Raw genomic sequence first — 19,959 nt, 5'->3', positions numbered from 1 at the left:
CAAGGCAAATTTGTGTTCTATTCAATCAATGCCAAAATAACATAATACACTGAATCCATTTCACTTTTTTTTACTACAAAACGTCTCAAATACACACATACAGTTATTAGTCAGATTATTAATTCCTAATTTTGCGAATGTTTGCGAAAAATGTTTAACTAATTTTTGTTTAAATTGTCAAATTGGGTAGAATGTGATGATTCACATAAAAATGTCTTTTTTGTACAGAACTTTGTTAGATAAAGTAAAATAATGTAATTATATAAGTACATGAAAATGCCATATATATATATATATATATATATATATATATATATATATATATATATATATATATATATATATATATATATATATATATATATATATGATAATTTGAACATCCAAATTACACAGATTAATAAGCCTTCTACTTTTGTGGCAGTTTGTGTCCCACAGTACATCGAAAAGACTGACATTTGATGGAGCAAGAGCTGAGCTTGGGAAAGAGATGGTAAAATCTATCCCACTGGGGAGTGACAGAGAGGACAGAAGTTGTGTTGTGTGATCTCCTGCTCCACAGCACAGTGCTTACACACACTGCACATCCAGAACTGGAACTCCGATATCACTCTTCCTGTCACTATACAGGTAGGCAACTTGCCCTCTGGCCTGAGAAAGAAAAGAAAGATAAAAGAGAGAAAAAAAGAGAGAGAGAAAGAGATTAATTCATCAAGTCGGAACGCATCATCACACATGCTAGTTTAACAAACATAATTGGGACAGTTATTTCGGTGACTCATATTTAAGTTTTGTGCTGATTACTAATTACTGGAAATAACTTTACTCCAGAAAACTTTCCCCTGTAAATGTGTGTGATGTGTATATGTGCTTTTTGGGGTTTGCAAAGAATTAATTATAATGGACAGCTTCAATGAGACAAAGAAGATACAATATTGTTGAAAGTTTTGGATTCAGTAAGATTTTTTTTTTTTTTTTCAAGAAATTAATACTTTTATTCAGCAATGATGCATCAAGTGACAGTAAAGGCTGTTCTTATGAACTTTCTACTCCTGAAAAACAAAAATATCACAGTTTCCACTAAAATACGTTGATAACATAAGCAATGTTACCTGGGCACCAAATCAGCATATTTGAATGATTTCTGAAAGATCATGTGACTCTGAAGACTGGAGTAATGATGCTGAAAACCAGCTGTGCAATCACAGGAATAAATTACATTTTAAAATAAATTCTAATAGAAAACTGATACTTTCAACTGAAATAATATTTCACAAAAATACTGTATTTTTTTTTATCAAATAAATGTAGCCTTGGTAAGGATAAGAAACTTCTTTCCAAAACAAAAAATCTTACCGTCTCCAAACTTCTCAATGGTAGTGTATTCAATACTCTTCCCTCTGTTTTACTACCGTTTAAAGGAGGAACTGTGCTGATGTAATGTTTTGAATGGTCTGGAAATGTCCAATCACCTGGCACACTGCAGTGATTCGGGTCTACATCATGCGTGCTGATCTTTACGTCACTCATCTCACACTACTTTACACTTGCGTCACTGTGACCTCACAGCTCTGTCTACCAGCTGTAACGAAGGATCCGCCTCAGTTATCGGTTAAACGAGGCCTGAGAATGTTTCCAGTGCTTCTGGCTATTGTGTTCCTGTCTTACCCATCAGTGAGACTGTCTCGCTGGCTTTGCCGGGTGTCTCGAGGGCTGTGTTTGGTGAAGATCTCCAGGGCCAGGTCTTCATAAAGCTGCCTCTGATCTGGAGTCAGTGTTTCCAGAGACTCCAGCTTAATAAAGGCGCGAGAGCAAGTACCAAACGCACAGTTGGCAGATGAGCAGATGGCTAGCAGAGAGTAAATCTCCACAGCAGGGATGATATCCTCATAGTCACGGAGATGGAGAGCTGGAAACAGAAAATAAAGAAATGATTGCATTTCTTCACATTTGAAGAACAAGATTTTAATAAGAAACACCTCTGCTGCTCACTGAAAGTTCATTTTCATACTGTGGTGCCTAAATTCACTTGTAGCATTTTAAACTGCTGCGATATGTGTTTTTACAGTTTTTACAGAATGTTTATATTAATACTTTATATTTTATATATCCCTAACTTAAATAGCTTTTATTAAATAATTTTAAGATTTTAATATTAGTATGCCATGAAAACATTGCTAACTGAAAGACAGAGACATTAACCCACACATATACATGCATGCATGCACACCTCTTGTCCAGGTGGTCCTGGATATGATGTCATCTGTGGTTTAAACATCTTGTCTAGACCTTCATGTAAGCAAACGTTTTTTGCAAGTGTGTATGTGTAGACTGAATGCTATAAAGACTTCACTTTGAGTTTGTTTTCTCAGTTCAGGTAAGCGATTTAACACTTTATGTTCGCAGACCAGACATACCACGCATGCATTCACTCACACACACACTCACACACACAGAAACCTATGGATAATTATATTACGGTGATCATTATAATTTTCTGCAAATGTATAATTCTGGGTAAATATCAACATACTGCACCCGAAAAATACAGACAGGAAATCATTTAAAAATTCAAACCTCTCTGATTGACTTAACAATGTAATAATATTCTAATAGTAAGTGTGTATATGCTATTTATTGCATGGGGTTGTAAGTGTTACCTGTCCTCATGGCTGCGTCCACCTTGCCTTCGTATAGCTGTCTCTGCGCAAGCAGGAAGAAATGATAGGCCTCTGCCCCACGCCAGGCGTCATCCAGGATACGGCTGTCTGAAGACGACTCATCTTCCTCTAACAGCCCTGCTAATGCACTGGTAGCCTGAAATAAATCACACACACAAATTACCAACCACTAGGCTGTAAATGAGCCCTTTATCACTACTGATTTCCTGTCGGACTCTGAGTCAGGCTGCAGCTGCACACCACAGTGCCAACAGTTACCAACTACCACAGCTCTGTCCAAAGATCCCAAATGATAATAAACCTGTACTTGGTTAGACCTGTACTAAATCTAAACTACACCCATCACCTGGAAACAGGTAACAAGAGTTTAGAACATCTACTTTGAGTACCTCGGATTTCTTGCCCTTGATTTTGCTTTGCTGTGAACTTTTGATCTGGGTGTGGAAGTTCTCCACCAGCAGGGCAGCAAGCACATACAACTTCTTCACTCGCAGCGGTCGTGTTCTCCTTTTCGCCTCTTCTTCTGCGATCTAAGGTGAAATAAAGTGTGTCATTAAAAGTATTTAACATTTACAAAATAACCAGGCTTTAAATGTGAAGAGTGTACATTGTTGCAATTCAATCATCACTAGTTTCATAACCTGAGGATCCCAATTGACAATGTTTTTTTTACACAAACTGATACTAACATACCTTAAACATGAGTTTGGCAGCATCCAGGAAGTGATGGGCTTTTCTGTAGAGCTCTACGGCCTCTAGAGTTTTGTTTTTCTCCAGCAGATGCGAGGCGTATTTGGACAGCAGAGGGCCAATTTCCTTCATACTGTGGTCTTTGGCAAGTTCAACAGCTTTGTTCCACTGAAATGTGCACACAATTGAAATGTATTTATGCTGTTGTATATTTGTTACCATCATCAAACATCTAAACATTCGTCACAGACAGGTTTCAGGAGCAGATGAGAGTGATGACGTTATAGCTGCATCTGGATCTTTGAGTAGAACTGATGATGAGCACTGTGATCTCTCTGAACCTCTCATTTAAACTAATGACAGAAGCATCATTATCTCTAAATGGCCCAAAAAAAGCCAAAGAAAAGGCAATGAGTCAGAATGCATTCAGTGAAGAGAGGGAGAAAGAGTTCTTTTGAGAAATGCATATTAAATAGGGCTGTCAAAGTCTTTAACGCAGATATCGGATAATAATTATTTCATTCATTGTGTGATTTCTAAAGAATGATCATAAATTTTACAAAAGAAACAGCACAAGTGTGTGTCTGTGAGTTGTTTTTCAGATCAGTACTTGTTGGAGAAAATACCTTCTTTATTGAAAAATTTATTTAGAAATGATATCCAGAGAAGTTTAACAAATGAAAAGCTTTATGCAAATCAAATCAAATTAATTTATGAGACTAAAAAAATCTTAAATTTCACCTGCAAGCATGACTCTTAGATAAACCTCTTAGATAAATATATGTATGAATTAATCTATAAAAGTATCCAGAAAATTACTATATTATTTAATATTATTTTCTGCTTAGATGTGAGAAATATATATTCTGAGTACTGATGTTCTTTGTCTTTATCTTTGCTCAGTGTCTTTATTTTTTTTTCTTGTTAAAAAGGATACAGATGCTTTAACTACAATGAACAGATTCATCAGAATTACTTTTTTAAATCAACTGACAGCCCTTGCAGACTGTAATATTAATATAATTGATACGAGTAACCCTCTCAGGCTCAAATTAAGTTTTAGTAACTTAAGTAACCTTTAGTCAAATTTTTAGTACTCCAGATACATAAAATATGTATCTGGAGTAATAAGGTTTTTAGTTTTTAACTGTTGCAAATCAGCAACGTCTGCCTTGAGAGGGTTAATATATTATTAACACATTATACCTATAACATTCATATCATATCAAATCCATACAACAAGTGGTGTATAAACCCTCACCTGGTTTAGATGCACACAGGCATCCACAGCTGCTTTGGGCTGGTTACATTTCAGAAATGCACTGACGGCCTGCTCACACATTCCCACGGTAACAAACATCTGGCCAATGTCCTACACACACAATAAAGCACAGGTCAAGCCATTAACACAACCTGAACCAAACAGTACTGCTTGGTCTGTTTTGAAAGAATTGGAAAGAGAAAGAGAGAGAGAGAGAGAGAAGAGAAAGCACCCACTGGTAGCAGTTTATGGTTTTCTGGTAGCGAGTTTGCAAGTCTCTCCAGACCATCATAGTCCTCCAGCATATAATAACATTCAGCCAGACGCTCCTGATTACGACCCTGAAGGTAATACTGTACTGCATTCAACCTGTGGAACACACACACTTCCAATGTCTGTCAACATGCAAATAATACAATTTATCAAGTAAAAGAAAACAGTCATATATTTGGACACACTGAAATGAATTTACTTATCTTAAAGACCTTTTGGTTTAATGGCTTATGCCTAAATAAGTGTTTGACACTGAAACAGATTTTACATACAGTTCAGCTGTGCGGCTTTTGACACACACACACACACACACACACACATATTTATAAACACTTATGCATAGCCGCACTTAAACAGCCTACCATTTCTGTCTGTCTGCAAAATAGTCTCCAATGGCGTTGTAGGCCTGCTCCAGAAGAGCATCATCAGAGTCACCTGATCCGGTCTTTAACAACTGCAGAACCCTGAACCAATCACCGAGCTTTATACGCAAACCTATTGCCAAATCCCTAGAGACCAGAGGGAGAAAGATGAAAATAAATTGATTTCTGTTGCTTTTTTCAATTTAGTTAATTAAAATGTTGGCCATAACCGCATTAAAAAAAAAAATACAGATCCAAACCAGAGACACTTTTGGAAATTAATTTGAGTGTGTGTTTTTTTTTTCCAATCTAAAAATCATCCATCCCTGTACTTTATTTAATTTAGTACTCAGTTAAATTAAAATATGGTAATTTCTTGTTGTATGCCAGAAGAAATATTAATTGCTTTGTTTGGTAAAATTTTTTATAAAAAAAGTATATAATGTAGAATAAATCAATAAGCCCCAAGAAGCCGTAGTTTACAGTGAATTTATAACAGCATTGTGAAAACCCCCTTAGCTATTATAAATTCAGTGTAAACCACAGCTTCACATGACTTATTGCTTTCATAAAACAGTTATTCCATATATGTAGCAAGGTTTCAAAAAATAAAACAAAGCAAATAAAATGTAATGATATTAATAAAAACATTATTCTTCCGCCAAACAATGTAGTTCCTCAGAAACAGTTGTGGTTGCAACAAAGTGGTAGCTGAGCAACACACAGATGTAACCAAAGGTGTATGTTCATAGGCTGCATCTGAAAACTTGGGTAGCTTACTTGCTGCTTCCATATGAGGCAATGACTTTGAGGGAAGCACTTTTGCACAAAGGATTGTGGGATATCAATGGCAGCGAAGGATACATCTATGCTGCCTTCAAAATTAGATCAGAAGAAAGTACCTCCAGAGACAGGAAGTAAAGCAGAATCTGTATTCGGACATGCCTTGATGCCTTCCTGCCTTGGAATGCTGCCTTTAGAGCTTTCGGACTCAGCTATAGAGTAATTTACAACAGCTTCGAACACGGCTCAACCAATCATAATCAAGGACATTTGTAACATTTGTAAAACAGTGTTAAAGTAGAGACTTTACCAAAGCATGTAGTTTTAGTGAGGTGAACACTGAATGTGTAGCACGTGGTGCTTGTTAATTTGAATCCCGCTCAGTCTTATATTTTCAGTGTTACTATTTATAAACTATTATATTTCTGAATATTTTAAAGGGGGGGTGAAATGCTCGTTTTCACTCAATATCCTGTTAATCTTGAGTACCTATAGAGTAGTACTGCATCCTTCATAACTCCAAAAAGTCTTTAGTTTTATTATATTCATAAGAGAAAGATAGTCTGTACCGTTTTTTCCCGGAAAAACACGAGCGCCTGGAGGCGTGACGTGTGGGCGGAGCTAAAGAATCACGAGCGCGAGTAAGCTTTTGCCTTGAGAGCGTTTGGAAGCTGTGACATTACCGTGAGGAAAAAAACATCCAAAACAAACCATGGCTAACAGTCAGATTCAGACGTATATTTATGATCCAGAATCAGATCCAGAGGCTGAAATTTAACAAGAGCAGCATCAGCAATGACGTCTCTATGTGGTATGTACTGAAACTGTATATATTTGCTTAGCAGTTTTGGAAAATGACTAAGTTCCACTTTATGTCGTCTTTTTTTTTTTTTAAGCTGTACATGTGGAAAGTGCAGTTTGATGACAACATCGCATGTTGTTTAGTTGATGTGCTTACGCGCCGATAGTTAAGTTAACAACACAGAGATATTTGAAGCAGTTTTACTCACCGCCTGCGGTTTCAACACACGATCGTGACCCTTTTTCGTTGGGACTGCATCATCCTTAAGAAATAAACGATGTGCAAACCCGGTGTCAAACTGGGCCTTGTTTGTAAAACAAGCATCTTCGAAATGCAGGGAACAAACAAAAACACTTGCACAACTCCGTTGATGCTCTGTAAAAATAAACTCCATCCACTGGTCCCTAAATTTTTTTTTGGGTAATCTGTGCAGGGTTGTCTTGCCCTGGCAACCAAAAACACACTTCTTTTGTGACATTTCGCAACGCTCTCGCTCTGATCAGTGAATGAATGCCTCTGCTCTCAATGCTCTGCTATACGGGAGCGCGCGCTCTTCCGGCAGAAGTGCCCTTAAGACCCATATAAGGAAATTCCGCTCCATCTAACGTCACACAGACCCATACTCGAAAAAACTTTCCGAAACTTGTGACAAACCGGAAGGAGTATTTTAGGAACAAAAATACTCCTTCAAACGTACAACTTAATTTTTGAAACTTTGTCCGTGTTTAGCATGGGATTCCAAATCTTTAACAGTCTAAAAAACTCAGTATGCATGAAATAGCATTTCATCCCCCCTTTAAATTAGTTTTTCAGTTTTAGCAATGTCATTATGTGCTTTTGTTATTTGTATTAGTTTCTTTTTTAATATTTTATTATTCATCTTCAATTTATTTTTCAGTTTTAGCTTCAGCAAATTAAAAATTAAGCTTTTAATTTTATATGTATGTATTCTTTCTATTTTTGAAACAGTAGTTTTAGTTAACAGCAACACAATTCAACCAAATTAATTTAACAGTGCTATTTTTTAAGTGAAGTGTTCTTGTCTACACAGATTTCGCACAGGATATGAATCTCCTCGAGGTTTGTGTATGACAGCATGCATATGTCTGTGTGTACCTGCGGTCCATGTCCAGGTACATCCTCTCTGCCTCCTCAAACCTGCTGAAGTAAGCAGCTACCTCGGCTTGTTTCATGGCTTCACTTTGTAGGTTGCTCAGTCTCTTGACAAATTCAATGCCCTGGTAGTCTCTACAGCGCACAAACGCCTGTTCAGCCATCTTCAAATCCAGCTTCTGCAGTGCTGCTTCTGCCAACAGACGCCTGGAAGTGCATGCACAGATACAACTGACTGAATGTTCAACCGTCAAATACTGGAGGTCTGAAAACTTCACACTAAATCCCGTATTTGAGATTACATGGCATCTAGTATATGATACACTAGCACTAACAAAATTATTTGATCAGAGTATTTGGATCATATTTGATCTAAACAAAGAGCAAACAGCATCACAAATCTGGACATAAACAAAATGACACTGATAATGTTTCAGCTGCATTTAGTTAAATCTGTTTGACTGATGACACCCTGGACAGTTTTAGAGAACTGAGCCACAAAAAGTGGCCAAGGATGGTGAAGTGACTGTGTCCAGGATCTTTGCATGCACTCATGGAAAGCTAAGAAAACCTTTGACCTCTGACATGTTGGCATGTTAAGGATGAGTAAAATCAAACAACAGAGCCTTTGAGCTCTCACGCTCGTATTAAAGCAAACACACCCAAACTGAAAGAGAGAGCTGACACAGCTCTTTATTTCTTTACACCATATTCCTGTAGGATTCCTTCTCCAGTTCCCGTCTGACAGTATTAACAGCAACTCCCTTGACAATGCACTAAAAGGTGAATCTACTTTTCCTTTTTACTCCAGAATCAAAGAAAGAGAAAAGAAACCTATATTTAAACGTGTAGATTAGAGACAGCATAGCAAATACTAATAAACAAAAAAAGACTTCAATATAATTAATATGATTTTAGCAAGATACAGTCATTTATAGATATTTTTCTAGATTATGGGGTTAAACGTGATCTGGATGTGGCCTTAACTGGTTTTGAGAGATCCACTTCTAAATTATTCAACAACTGGTAAAACTGTGAAGAGTCCAGTCAATGTATGTTAGATCTCTGGGTTTACCTCCCTGCTTGTGTAGCAAGAGTCCGATCTGAAATTCCTCCTTGTGCTGTGAGAACTGACAGAGCCACTAAAACTCCAGTGGTTTGTTAAATCAATAGAGCCACTCCAAGACTGCTTTGCTTTATGACTACAGGTTACATCGTTCTCTCTTTCATCACAGTCTTAGAAAACCATAAATAATTACACAGTAACGTGCCTGTTTACATTAGTTCATTTGATTCCAGTTTATCCGGGTTTCCCTTTCTTAAATGGCCAGACAGGTACTGAAAGACAAAGCTCTCCAGGAACCAGAAGTGTGCTGTCTTATTGGTTAAATTTTGTCCTGCCAGTGCCAGGATCATCATTCAGATCATAAAACTGTAGCTCACAATTCATTCAGAGTATAAATTTGGACCACATACTTTCCACTTCCAGGAAACGCACACATTGCCAAGTTGCACACTCTTAAATCTCTAAAATCTAAAACAAACACAGTCCTGCTAAACACATACACAAATACACAAACCCACACAGTATGTTTTGACACACTGTTCCGTACTGCCTATGCCTATGCTTTCATTCATGTATTCCTCTTTCCGTGTGCAGGTTTGCTTGAATAAATTAACCAAACCGCCCCATTTATTGTGTGGAATGAGTGTGTGCCTCACCAGAGACGTGGATGGGGATTGTCCTCAATAAACTGAGAAGCATCTTCAATTCCAACCTTCTCAATAAGTGCCCTGCTGTCCCTCAGCGAGCGGATCTCGAAGTTTATTAAATAATCTTTATTTGGAACCTCTGGATCCTGAAAGATTATTATTATTTTAAAAAATTATATTCAGGATTCACAAAACGTAATTAAGATATTAAAATTAAAATAACAATTAAAATAATAATGATAATAATAATAATAATAATTTTACAGAAATTATAACAATTTAGCAGAGCACAGATTATATATATAGGCTTTGTTTTAGGATTTTGGTCATTTCCGATATATGATTATGTTATTTTTTCAGCCCCGAAAATCTCAATTTAAAAATTCAGTGAATAATTTTGAACAAACTCAAATTCAACTACAAATTGATTTAATCCAATATATTCCAACCAACCCTCATGATCTCATCCAGAAGAACAGATTTGATCTCCAGATCCTCAAAGTGGCAGATGAAGCCAGACGTTTGAATCGGTTCCTGTGTTCAAAACACAACACAAATAAGAACTTGTCAGGAGAATGTTCCCACTAATACCGCTGCAAATTAAAACAACTGAAGTAACAGAATTTGTTTTATGGAAGTTAAAACTGATTAATTATGACTGTACATATATATATATATATATATATATATATATATATATATATATATATATATATAATAGTTTTGTGAATATTGCTTATAATGTGTGAACTGGACCCGTAAACTACCTGCTGTCTTTCTGTGCATGAAGAAAAAAGCTCTGCTGAATCTCTACAGTGGGTGGTCTGATCTACAGGCCATGTGCTCTGTGATTTACTGAAGCTGGCATGTGTGTGTGTGTGTGTGTGTGTGTGTGTGTGTGCGTGTGCGTTTGTGTGTGTGCGTTTGTTTGAAAATGGCTGCACTTTCTGAAGAGTGCATTAGCTCTGACAAAACGATCACCCTTTCTAGCCACAACACTCAACATATATCGATTTATGAATAATTAACTCTTTCTCTATGCCTCACCTCAGGGTCCAGGTTTCTAAAGACATACATTCTGGTTTTCTCCATCATGGAGAACAGATCTGGGTTGTCATTAGCCCATTTCATATCCCAGACATCCTTGCGCTCAAATTTGGATGGATCTCCAGCTGTGGACCCGCCCTCTGCATCCCCTGACGAAGCCCGTGTCTCTACGTCCAAAAATGTCAACACACCCGTAATGTCTATAATAGCCAGCCGGCTAGAAAAATACAATTATTTTAAAACAAACTCTCGCTATACAAGCAGGAAAAACGAGTGAGTAGTCTGATCTAATATTACAATTGGATAAAAACTGAGACAAGAAAAAGAGAGAAATCAGACCTGGAGTTACAATTGAGGGACAGCTGATACGGTCTGGAGGTAAGGGAATATTTCTGCAGGAGGGTGATGTTGGGCAGGCTGTATCTCTGTAGGATACCAGACTCACGGCCCTGCAGACATCACAACCTCATATAAATAAAGCAGAAACTTTGTGATGAAAAAGCATGTGTCCTTGTGTAAATCAGACGTACCACTAGAAGCACTCTGTCTGATGCTGTAATGCAGCAGATCGGATCTCTTGTGGCCTGAAACAAACAAACAAACAAAAAATCATTTCAGTGTCCATGACCCTTTTCTCAGGGCTGTCATATTAAAAAGTGGACTGCAGCCTCCATACTTGTAAATACAAGTTTAGATGACAACTGGATCACTTAGAAGTGTCTTATGTGAACCATGTCACATAAAAATGTGTGGATCAAGGAAAACATAGCACAACTATGAAATAATTCATAAGCAGACTAGCGGAGCAGTGTTCTATGACAGTTTTTCCCACTAATCCTCTCACGAGAGGCTAATAGAGCCACATGTAAGTGTCTGTGCTGAGTGTACTCACTGTGAAGGCTTTGGCAAAGTTCAGTGTCCCATCTGATGTTCCGCTTGGACTGTCATCGATGTGATAAACCCTAGAGAAAAGAGTCAGCAAGACAGAGTGAAAAGAGACAGTGTGCAGGTAAAGTGAGGAAGAATAAGCAAGAGAGGCAACGCCTTAGTGTATTTCTATCATGTTCAAGGGAAACAGAACACTGGGTCCCGTTCCAGAGTGTGGGTCGCAGGATTTCATCACACAGCCTTGAACAGAACTTTTCCAAAGTGCTGCCGTCAGCGAGCACACCCTCACACTATCCCGAGAGACAGACAGGCAGACAGACTGCCCACAGACTGTACGCCACAATAAGGAACATCACTTCATCTGATGAAAGCTTACGTATTACACAGAGCTGCTTCTTTCATTCAGCCACTGAGACTGAGACATGGGACAAAGCATGTACAACAAATTCTGAAATAAATCTTAATATTAGTTAATATGTTCTTAAAACAAAAGTAAAATTTTCTTCTTCTTTTTTTTTTTAAATTATGACATGATCACTATGTCCTCTTTGTATACTTAGCAAAAAATAAAATGATTACTGCATTTAATACTTGTGTATTTGTTGCTGACTGACAATGCTGAATGGCAGGCAAAGTAAAAATTGAAATTAATTAATACATTCATTGAGCATGCATTAAATTGATCAAAAGTGGGAAAAAAACCTGTATTATTATATGTTTTTATAGAGCCATTATGTTTATAGCAATATTTCTATTCACCAAAAATTAATCACAGTCTCCACAAAAAATAGTGTATTAAGCAGTGCAAAAACAGTTCTTATTATCATCGATGTTAAAAACAATCTAACACTGATAATACGTTGAAAAAATGATTTCTGAAGAATCATGAGTCAAAACTAGGGTATTGATGAAGAAAATTCACTGGGATAAAAAATATATATTTAAATATTATTATAAATTGCAATAATACATTTCGTCTTTCTGATCAAATAAATGCAGCCTTTGTGAGCATAAGAGATTCAAATTCATGAAAATCTTACCAACACTAAACTTTAAATTGTAAAAGATGGTAAAAGAGCAGATTTCAACAAAAAATATTTTAAGGCTTGGAACAACATGAAGGTGAGTAATTAATGACAGAATTTTTTATTTTGGGGTGAACTATCCCTTTAAATCCCTCTCTAAGCACTGGTGACCCACTACTGGTGACCTTTGACCCTCACCTCTCTCGACCTTCCTTTCTTGTCTTGGCGACCTGGTTGATTTCAAGAGCAGTGAGTTTCTTAGCAACACGATACTGCCAAACATAAAATGCTTCCTTAGATGCAGCAATCACGTGAGTCTTCGTCATAGTGACAAACAGAGGGTCTGTATCAGCAAACAGAGAGAAACAAAAATTGTGAAGGAACAGATAGAATGTATTAATTTCACTTTGTGGAAAGTGAAGGATGAGAAATTACAGTTACATCATTATTTAAAAAAAAAAAAAAAACAGGTGACATTAGCTTATCTAAACATCAAAGCTATCTGTTGAAGGTTTGTGCGATTTCAAAAGGCTGTTGAAAATCACACAAACCTTTATTCAGAGCAGGATTCAAAGACAGATTTCACATAAAAATATGTTTTTCTATGAATAACTACAGATTCTGTTGTGTGTTGCTGTTCCGACTCTGAAATCTGTTCCGAGAGATCAGGCTGAATCTCTGGAACAGATCTGCTCTCTCAACCAGGAGAGGAATTTAGCGGGATACCTATGGGAGTGGCAGGAAAGGAGCCGGGATTCCCACCGCAGCTTTCATACTGTTTAAGTTCGTTTAAGCTAAGTTGTGCATTTATATATTTATTTGCTTCTGGGTCTTCATAACCCTTGCTTAGAGTTTATTTTGCAATAATGAGCTTCTGAATCTGCATGATCCCTTCCATATAGAAATAGTAAAAACTCTTTTACCCACCGATGTCAATATATTTAGAGTCCTGTGGTGTTCCAATGGAGTTACACAACACCAGAGCATACTGTGGACAAAGGATAGACAGGCATCTCGTTACTACATGGATACACTTCCTAAAACAGCATTACGGAAATATCTGAAAGTTTTTTTGTTTTTTTTTTGCTGATGTTCATAATACCTTTCTCCTCTTAGACCGATCCTTTGAGGTGTTTTGATTGGACAGCTCATTAAATGCCTGTGGTAAAGTGTTGCATCTGGTGCTTAAGAACAGCTTTCTCAGGTTTAGCATAATTAAATTCTACATTACATCATCTTTCCACTGTCCTCTGTCCTACTAAATTTAGATCTGGTTAAGAGTTGTTAGTTGTTTAGTTCTTACTTTGTAAAATGTCATGATACAGTCACATCTGTAAGTTTGATCAGGTTTCTCATGGTCTATGAAAACAGCTACAGTCATGCATTACTGTAAAAGGGATACTCCACTCCAAAATGAACATTTTCTCATTAATCACTTAATAAAAACCATGCCGTTCCAAACCCATAAAAGCTTTATTCGTCTTCGGAACACGATTTAAGATATTTTAGATGAAAACCAGGAAGCTTGTGACTGTCCCATAGACTGCCAAGTAAATTACACTGTCAAAGTCCAGAAAACTATGAAAGACATTGTCAGAATAGTCCGTCTACCATCAGTGGTTCAACCGTTACATTATGAAGCCACATCACTCAAACTGCATATGCTCTTGTGTCAGCCGCACACAAGGATGTGCTGTTTTCTTTCAAATAAAAGCATAAATACACATAGAAACAGCGCATCCTTGTGGTGGCAGTTTGAGTGATGTGGAGAGATACAGAGGAGACTGTTAACAAAGGACTGTTGAATAAAGTCGTTATTTTTGTTTTATTTGTGTACAAAAAGTATTCTCCTTGCTTTATAATGTTACAATTGAACCACTTATGGCAGATGGACTATTTATGACGATGCTCTTCATACTTTTCTGGACTGTGACAGTGTAACTTACTTGGCAGTCTATGGGCCAGTCACAAGCCTCCCGGTTTTCATCCAAAATATATTAAATTGTGTTCCGAAGATGAACAAAGCTTTGATGGGTTTGGAACGTCATTAAATGACAAAGATTTCATTTTGGGGTGGAGTATCCCTTTAAACCTCTCCTGTCTATTACTTTCTGGTGTCTGTGATCAGAGTGCATATGGAAATATTTCATTGATTTTTTACTACATTGGAATATAAGAGGTGTCTTTACCGTAGCTGATCCAGTAGCTGATCCAGCCTCAGTCTCAGTGTCCTCCTGAAAAATAAATAAAAAAAGATATGTAACAGATATGACTTTTGATTTGATGTAAAACAATATTCTTACTTACAATATCCCTCTTCATCAGAAAAAAGCTGAACAGATCCCCGTTTTAGTACCTGTGGATGTGTGTCGTCTGCTTTGGTGGCCAAAATGCAAAAATCTCCACATGTGGTGATGGACATGAGACTCTTGACGTATTTTACAAACTTCTCATTATTCTTAGTATCCCAGAACACCACACTGTACTCCAGTCTATCAGGCCGTGTGTATGCATACACCACTGTGTTACTGCAGTAACCCCACTACAGAGACAGAGTAAGATGTTATCTCAGAGAACGGGGGAAAAATATTTTATAGCCATTATTTCCAGCTAAATTACCTTGTAATCTGGCCGAATGTTAGCAAAATAAATGTAAGAATCTACAGCTAGGCCAATTCGTAGTCCTCCACCTTCCCATGATACAGCAGTCATCTGCTTGCCCGGAACCTTCAGAGTCCGCAAGTGCTAGACACGTGATGACATCAGATATAAGTGCATCAACAGTAACAAGTTTGGGATGAGTTTGATTTTTTTTAGTTTAAGGAAATAATACTTTTAATCAGAAATAATGCATTAAATTGATCAAAAAATACAATAAAGACATTTATATTGTTACAACATATTTCTATTTGTATCTCAAATAAATGCAGTTCTTTTGAACTAGTCATCAATAAGGGTATCACAGTTTCCACAAAAAATAAAGTGGAAATTGTTTTAACATTGATAATAATAAAAAATGTTTCTTGAGCAACAAATCAACATATTAAATTATTTCTGAAGGATCATGTGACACTGAGGACTGGAGCGACAGCTTCCAATAATGCAGCGTTGCCATGACAGGAATACATTTCATTGTAAAATAAATTAAAATAGAAAACAGGTTATTCATATTTGTAATAATCTTTCAAAATATTGCTTATTTTACTATACTTTTAAGAGACTTTTTCAAAAACATGACAAAAGTCTTAGTGAACAATTGTTTATGACAAGATATATTATCTTTTGTAGAACCTGAAATATGTCTGTATGAAGCATGTGTGTGATCAGTACTCGCCTCTCCAAACGGTGTGTAGAACTGAACAGCATTTATGTCTTTCTCTGCTCCGCTGTTTCTGAGTGATCCTGCTATAGCTAGAACACTGCCACAGTGATTCCACTGGATACTGGCCACATGCCACATACCCGTCTCGATGATCACAGGACCTTCACACATACGCACACACAGGTCTGAATTAATGTCACTTAGCATGCACAAAGAGACATAAAGAATGCATAAACTCACTGTCATCACTCTCGTGCCTCATCACTTGGCAGTGCCCGTTAGTGAAGCAAACAGCTAGGCAGGGACAGTCTGGCTCCAGATACCCCTCTGTCCCGGGGTACCAGTGAATACCTGATATGCTGAGGGCACCTGTTGCATTCGCCAAACAACTCATGGTCATCTTCATCTAGGCATAAACACACACAATAAGAGCAAATTTGTGTTTTGAATAGCAGTACTACTCAAACTGACTGGATAATATTGAAAAACTCAGGACCCCAGAGGAAAACTAGTAAAAGTAGCTGAATAAAAACACAATGATGAACAGAGAGTGTTTCCAGTGTCTCAGCACTCACAATAAAGTTTCCCTGGTTGTCGTAGATGTGGATCTCTCCATTGGCCATCCCAAACAGCAGGATCTTACTGTCTGGAGACCAGGCCACATGTGCCAACTGGGTACCCTTAAGTTCTTTACCCCAGATCCTGTTACCTGCAAAAACACAAAACAAACACACACACACACACACACACACACCTTTATATTCACACTAATAAAATGTACAAGCATGAAAAGTCAAAACTATATAATAAAACAACAAACACCTATATCTTGATGGATTTGTTGCTTTTTAATAAATAAGAAAATAATTTTATATTACAATCAAATATAAAAAAAAAGTAAAACACCAGGTGAACAGGGTAAAATAATGAATAGATGTCACCACACTTCACCAGTTTATTACATTAAAAATAACATAATATGGATGACAAGTTGTCTTAACTGTTATGTTTGTATATGTTAATTATAAATTGTCAATTTAAATATGTTCTAATTTGTATGTATTTCTAGGACAGAACTCTTAACATTGGACAAGCCAGGTTTAAAATTCTTGTTTGATTTTGTTGACATGTAAGAGTTACCTTATTTTATTTTTTATATCTATTTTCATCATTCCTTAATAAAAAAATAAAAAATACAGTCAACAGCCAGAAAAATAATTAAGGAATTAATGTCTTTTTAGAATGAAATGTTGCATTAAAAAACAATTATATATAAACAAACCTCTCTTTATAAAACTTCAGAGTATAATCTAGCGTATCAAAGTATCTTGGAATGGTGAGGTGTCCAATTACTGGGGTGCCCCAGGGCTCAGTTCTTGGACCCCTTCTCTTCTATGTCTACAGACATAGCATGGCATCATTAGGTTCTGTCATTTAGAAACAAGGCTTTTCATACCACTTCTATGCTAATGACACTCAACTCTACCTCTCATTCCATCTGATGATCCAACGGTAGCTACTCGCATCTCAGCTTGTCTAACAGACATTTCTTGCTGGATGAAGGACCATCACCTCAACTCAACCTTGCTAAGACAGAACTGCTTGTGGTTCCAGTAAACCCATTGTTTCGTCACAATTTCACCATCCAGTTAGGCACATCAACCATAACTCCTTCAAAAACAGCCAGAAACCCTGGAGTTGTGACTGATTATCAGCTGACTTTCTCAGACCACATTGCTAAAATTGTCCGGTCCTGCAGATTTGCTTTATTCAACATAAAGAGGATCAGGCCTTTTCTTTTGGAACATCCTGCACAACTCCTTGTCCAAGCTCTTGTTCTGTCCAGGCTGGACTATTGCAATGCTCTCTTGGCAGGTCTTCCAGCCAGTTTTACCAAACCTTTACAATTAATCTTTTTGTATTCTATCTGTTTTATTTTCATCTATTATGCAATTAAAAACCGCAACAACAAAAAATACCTCTAACACTAGCTTGCTCTATTCTATCTGTTTTCTTTGTATTCATTATATTTATAAAAAATAAAAAAATAAAAATAAAAAGCCCTTGCTATGTGTACTGCCTTAAGCTAACTGAGACTTGTTATAGCACTTGTATATCATTGCACTTTTGTTGATTTTTATTGCTTCCATTGTTCTCATTTGTAAGTCGCTTTGGATGAAAGAGTCTGCTACATGACTAAATGTACATGTAAACATATGTGACTGCTACTGAAGTAGAAATTTCTGGCTCAGTGCAGTAGAAAAATAAAAATAAAAATTTTGAGACAATGGCATTTAAAGACATGTAGTGCAATTGAAATCTACATACACAAATGAATATATTGCATGTAAATCTTTTTTCATGTAAAGTTTATTTTGGATGTTTTCTTTTCACTGTTCTTAAAATCATATGAAACCCAAAAAAGACAAAATCACAAATGTGTCCAGTGTACAAAAAATGATTTGCCCGTAGTGTTTTGACTTAAAAATAAGAAAATTAATAATAATTATAATTAAAACTGTGCTCACCATCCACCGAGCCCACAATCACAGCACCGTCCTCATACACAATACAGATCTTCAGACCATCAGCATTCCAGCTCATGCTCCTCACCACAGATTTATTCCTGTTATTAATCATTTCTTCATACCATGAACCTGTTTGACACACAAAATTACAAAAAAATGTGTCACACAAGTGTATTGGCTGGAGTTTTATATTCATCATATATTATCGTATTTTCTATATGGTTTATAGGTATATATCTATGATTTATATGATGTTTACCTTTGTAAAGCATCCAGACAATAATGAGCCCATTCTGGTCACTCGTGGTCAGTTTCTGGTATTGTTCATTCCAGGTCACAACCTGCACTGCACCTGCATAGCAAAATTAAAACTCAGAGAGTAAGAACACACAGAAACTAAAACAAACACACAGACATTGAGCTGACACATCTCCTCTATCTTTCTTACCACTGTGTCCCTCCAGTGTCTGATTCATAGAGAGGTTGCTGGGAGCTGCCAAGCCTTTCAGTTTGGCATCATCTAAAAAAAATAAATGTACTTTTGGTTTCGTTCAAAGTCCTATTTATAATATATAGAAGTTAACCATTCACATTGGTGTTCATATTGTGTCTGTACATATAGAAGTACTGGCAGTTCCGGTTCTCACCTGTATAAGTCTCAAGTTTGAGAACTTTTAAAAGGCCATCCTCTCCTCCGCAGGCGATGAAACCTTGGTCTTTATTCCAAGACACACACTTTAAAACGGTATTGTTTGGAATCGCAATCTGAGGACACACAACAAAGCCAACGGCCCTGATAAACAAGTTGTATACGCAGAAGCAGCTATCATTATGATTAAAACGAATGAAAATTACTAACAGCAAACCCTTAAAACAATCACGCATTCAGTCAGAGAAAAATATGAATACAGCAGTAATATTGTTATAATGCTAGCAGTAAATTAATAGTTACGATGCAATATTTCACGTTACCTTCTTACTGAGATAAATAAACATCTTTGCTTTAGCTTAGCTTGCTAGCCTGCCTCAGCGTTATGAACCAAATTTCTCTCGGTGTTTAGGGGGGTGCTAAGTTGTTTGGTCCCGATGACTGTTTTGGATTTCAGCGTTGTCTTCTTTTAAATTAAATGTTTCATAAACCCTTTCTTCAAGGCATTTGAATTATCGGTCTATGTTCCATGCATGTACGCTGCTGTAAAACGGTTTGCTTGGTTTCTAGGTAACCGAAACCCGGAAATGATGTTTGGTTAAGGCGTTCATGGTATTTGTAGTTCTAATTCTCTACTCACCATGAAACATTTTTAACTGAATCCTTTGTAATAACAAAAATTTTTAATTAATTCCTAATAAATTCTAAAATTATCTTTTTAATTTTTTAAATTTTATCTCTTAATTTTTAGGCATAATTATGATTATGGGTAGCTGACATGAAATACATTATGGAAAGTTGCCATTGCCTGCACATTGACAT

The 19,959-nt window shown here is 36.7% G+C and overlaps 1 protein-coding gene across 2 annotated transcripts; it reads right to left on the bottom strand.

Annotated features, from left to right (window-relative positions):
• Positions 1–77: 77 nt before the first annotated feature.
• Positions 78–19,716, bottom strand: wdr35 (WD repeat domain 35). 2 transcript variants are annotated; one of them, XM_052573385.1, is made up of 29 exons: positions 19,461–19,716; positions 19,136–19,253; positions 18,937–19,008; positions 18,748–18,840; positions 18,489–18,617; positions 16,536–16,669; positions 16,201–16,366; positions 15,973–16,121; positions 15,258–15,383; positions 14,995–15,180; positions 14,828–14,872; positions 13,741–13,797; positions 13,566–13,626; positions 12,837–12,981; positions 11,618–11,687; positions 11,256–11,309; positions 11,065–11,174; positions 10,726–10,942; positions 10,132–10,212; positions 9,688–9,824; positions 7,969–8,172; positions 5,268–5,414; positions 4,869–5,001; positions 4,633–4,743; positions 3,375–3,539; positions 3,071–3,211; positions 2,661–2,817; positions 1,669–1,909; positions 78–651 (listed from the first exon to the last, which is right to left on the bottom strand). In XM_052573385.1, the coding sequence occupies exons 1-29, from the start codon at positions 19,482–19,484 to the stop codon at positions 501–503; spliced, it is 3,624 nt and encodes a 1,207-aa protein (XP_052429345.1). In that variant the 5' UTR covers positions 19,485–19,716; the 3' UTR covers positions 78–500. The 2 variants fall into 2 exon arrangements, with proteins under 2 accessions (XP_052429345.1, XP_052429346.1); XM_052573386.1 differs by lacking the exon at positions 13,741–13,797.
• Between the last annotated feature and the right edge of the window lie 243 nt (positions 19,717–19,959).

This window comes from Carassius gibelio, chromosome B13 (assembly GCF_023724105.1).
Source record: "Carassius gibelio isolate Cgi1373 ecotype wild population from Czech Republic chromosome B13, carGib1.2-hapl.c, whole genome shotgun sequence".
Lineage (NCBI taxonomy): Eukaryota > Metazoa > Chordata > Actinopteri > Cypriniformes > Cyprinidae > Carassius > Carassius gibelio.
The sequence above is the reverse complement of the archived record's forward strand: the minus strand, read 5'-3'. Positions and strand labels throughout refer to the sequence as shown.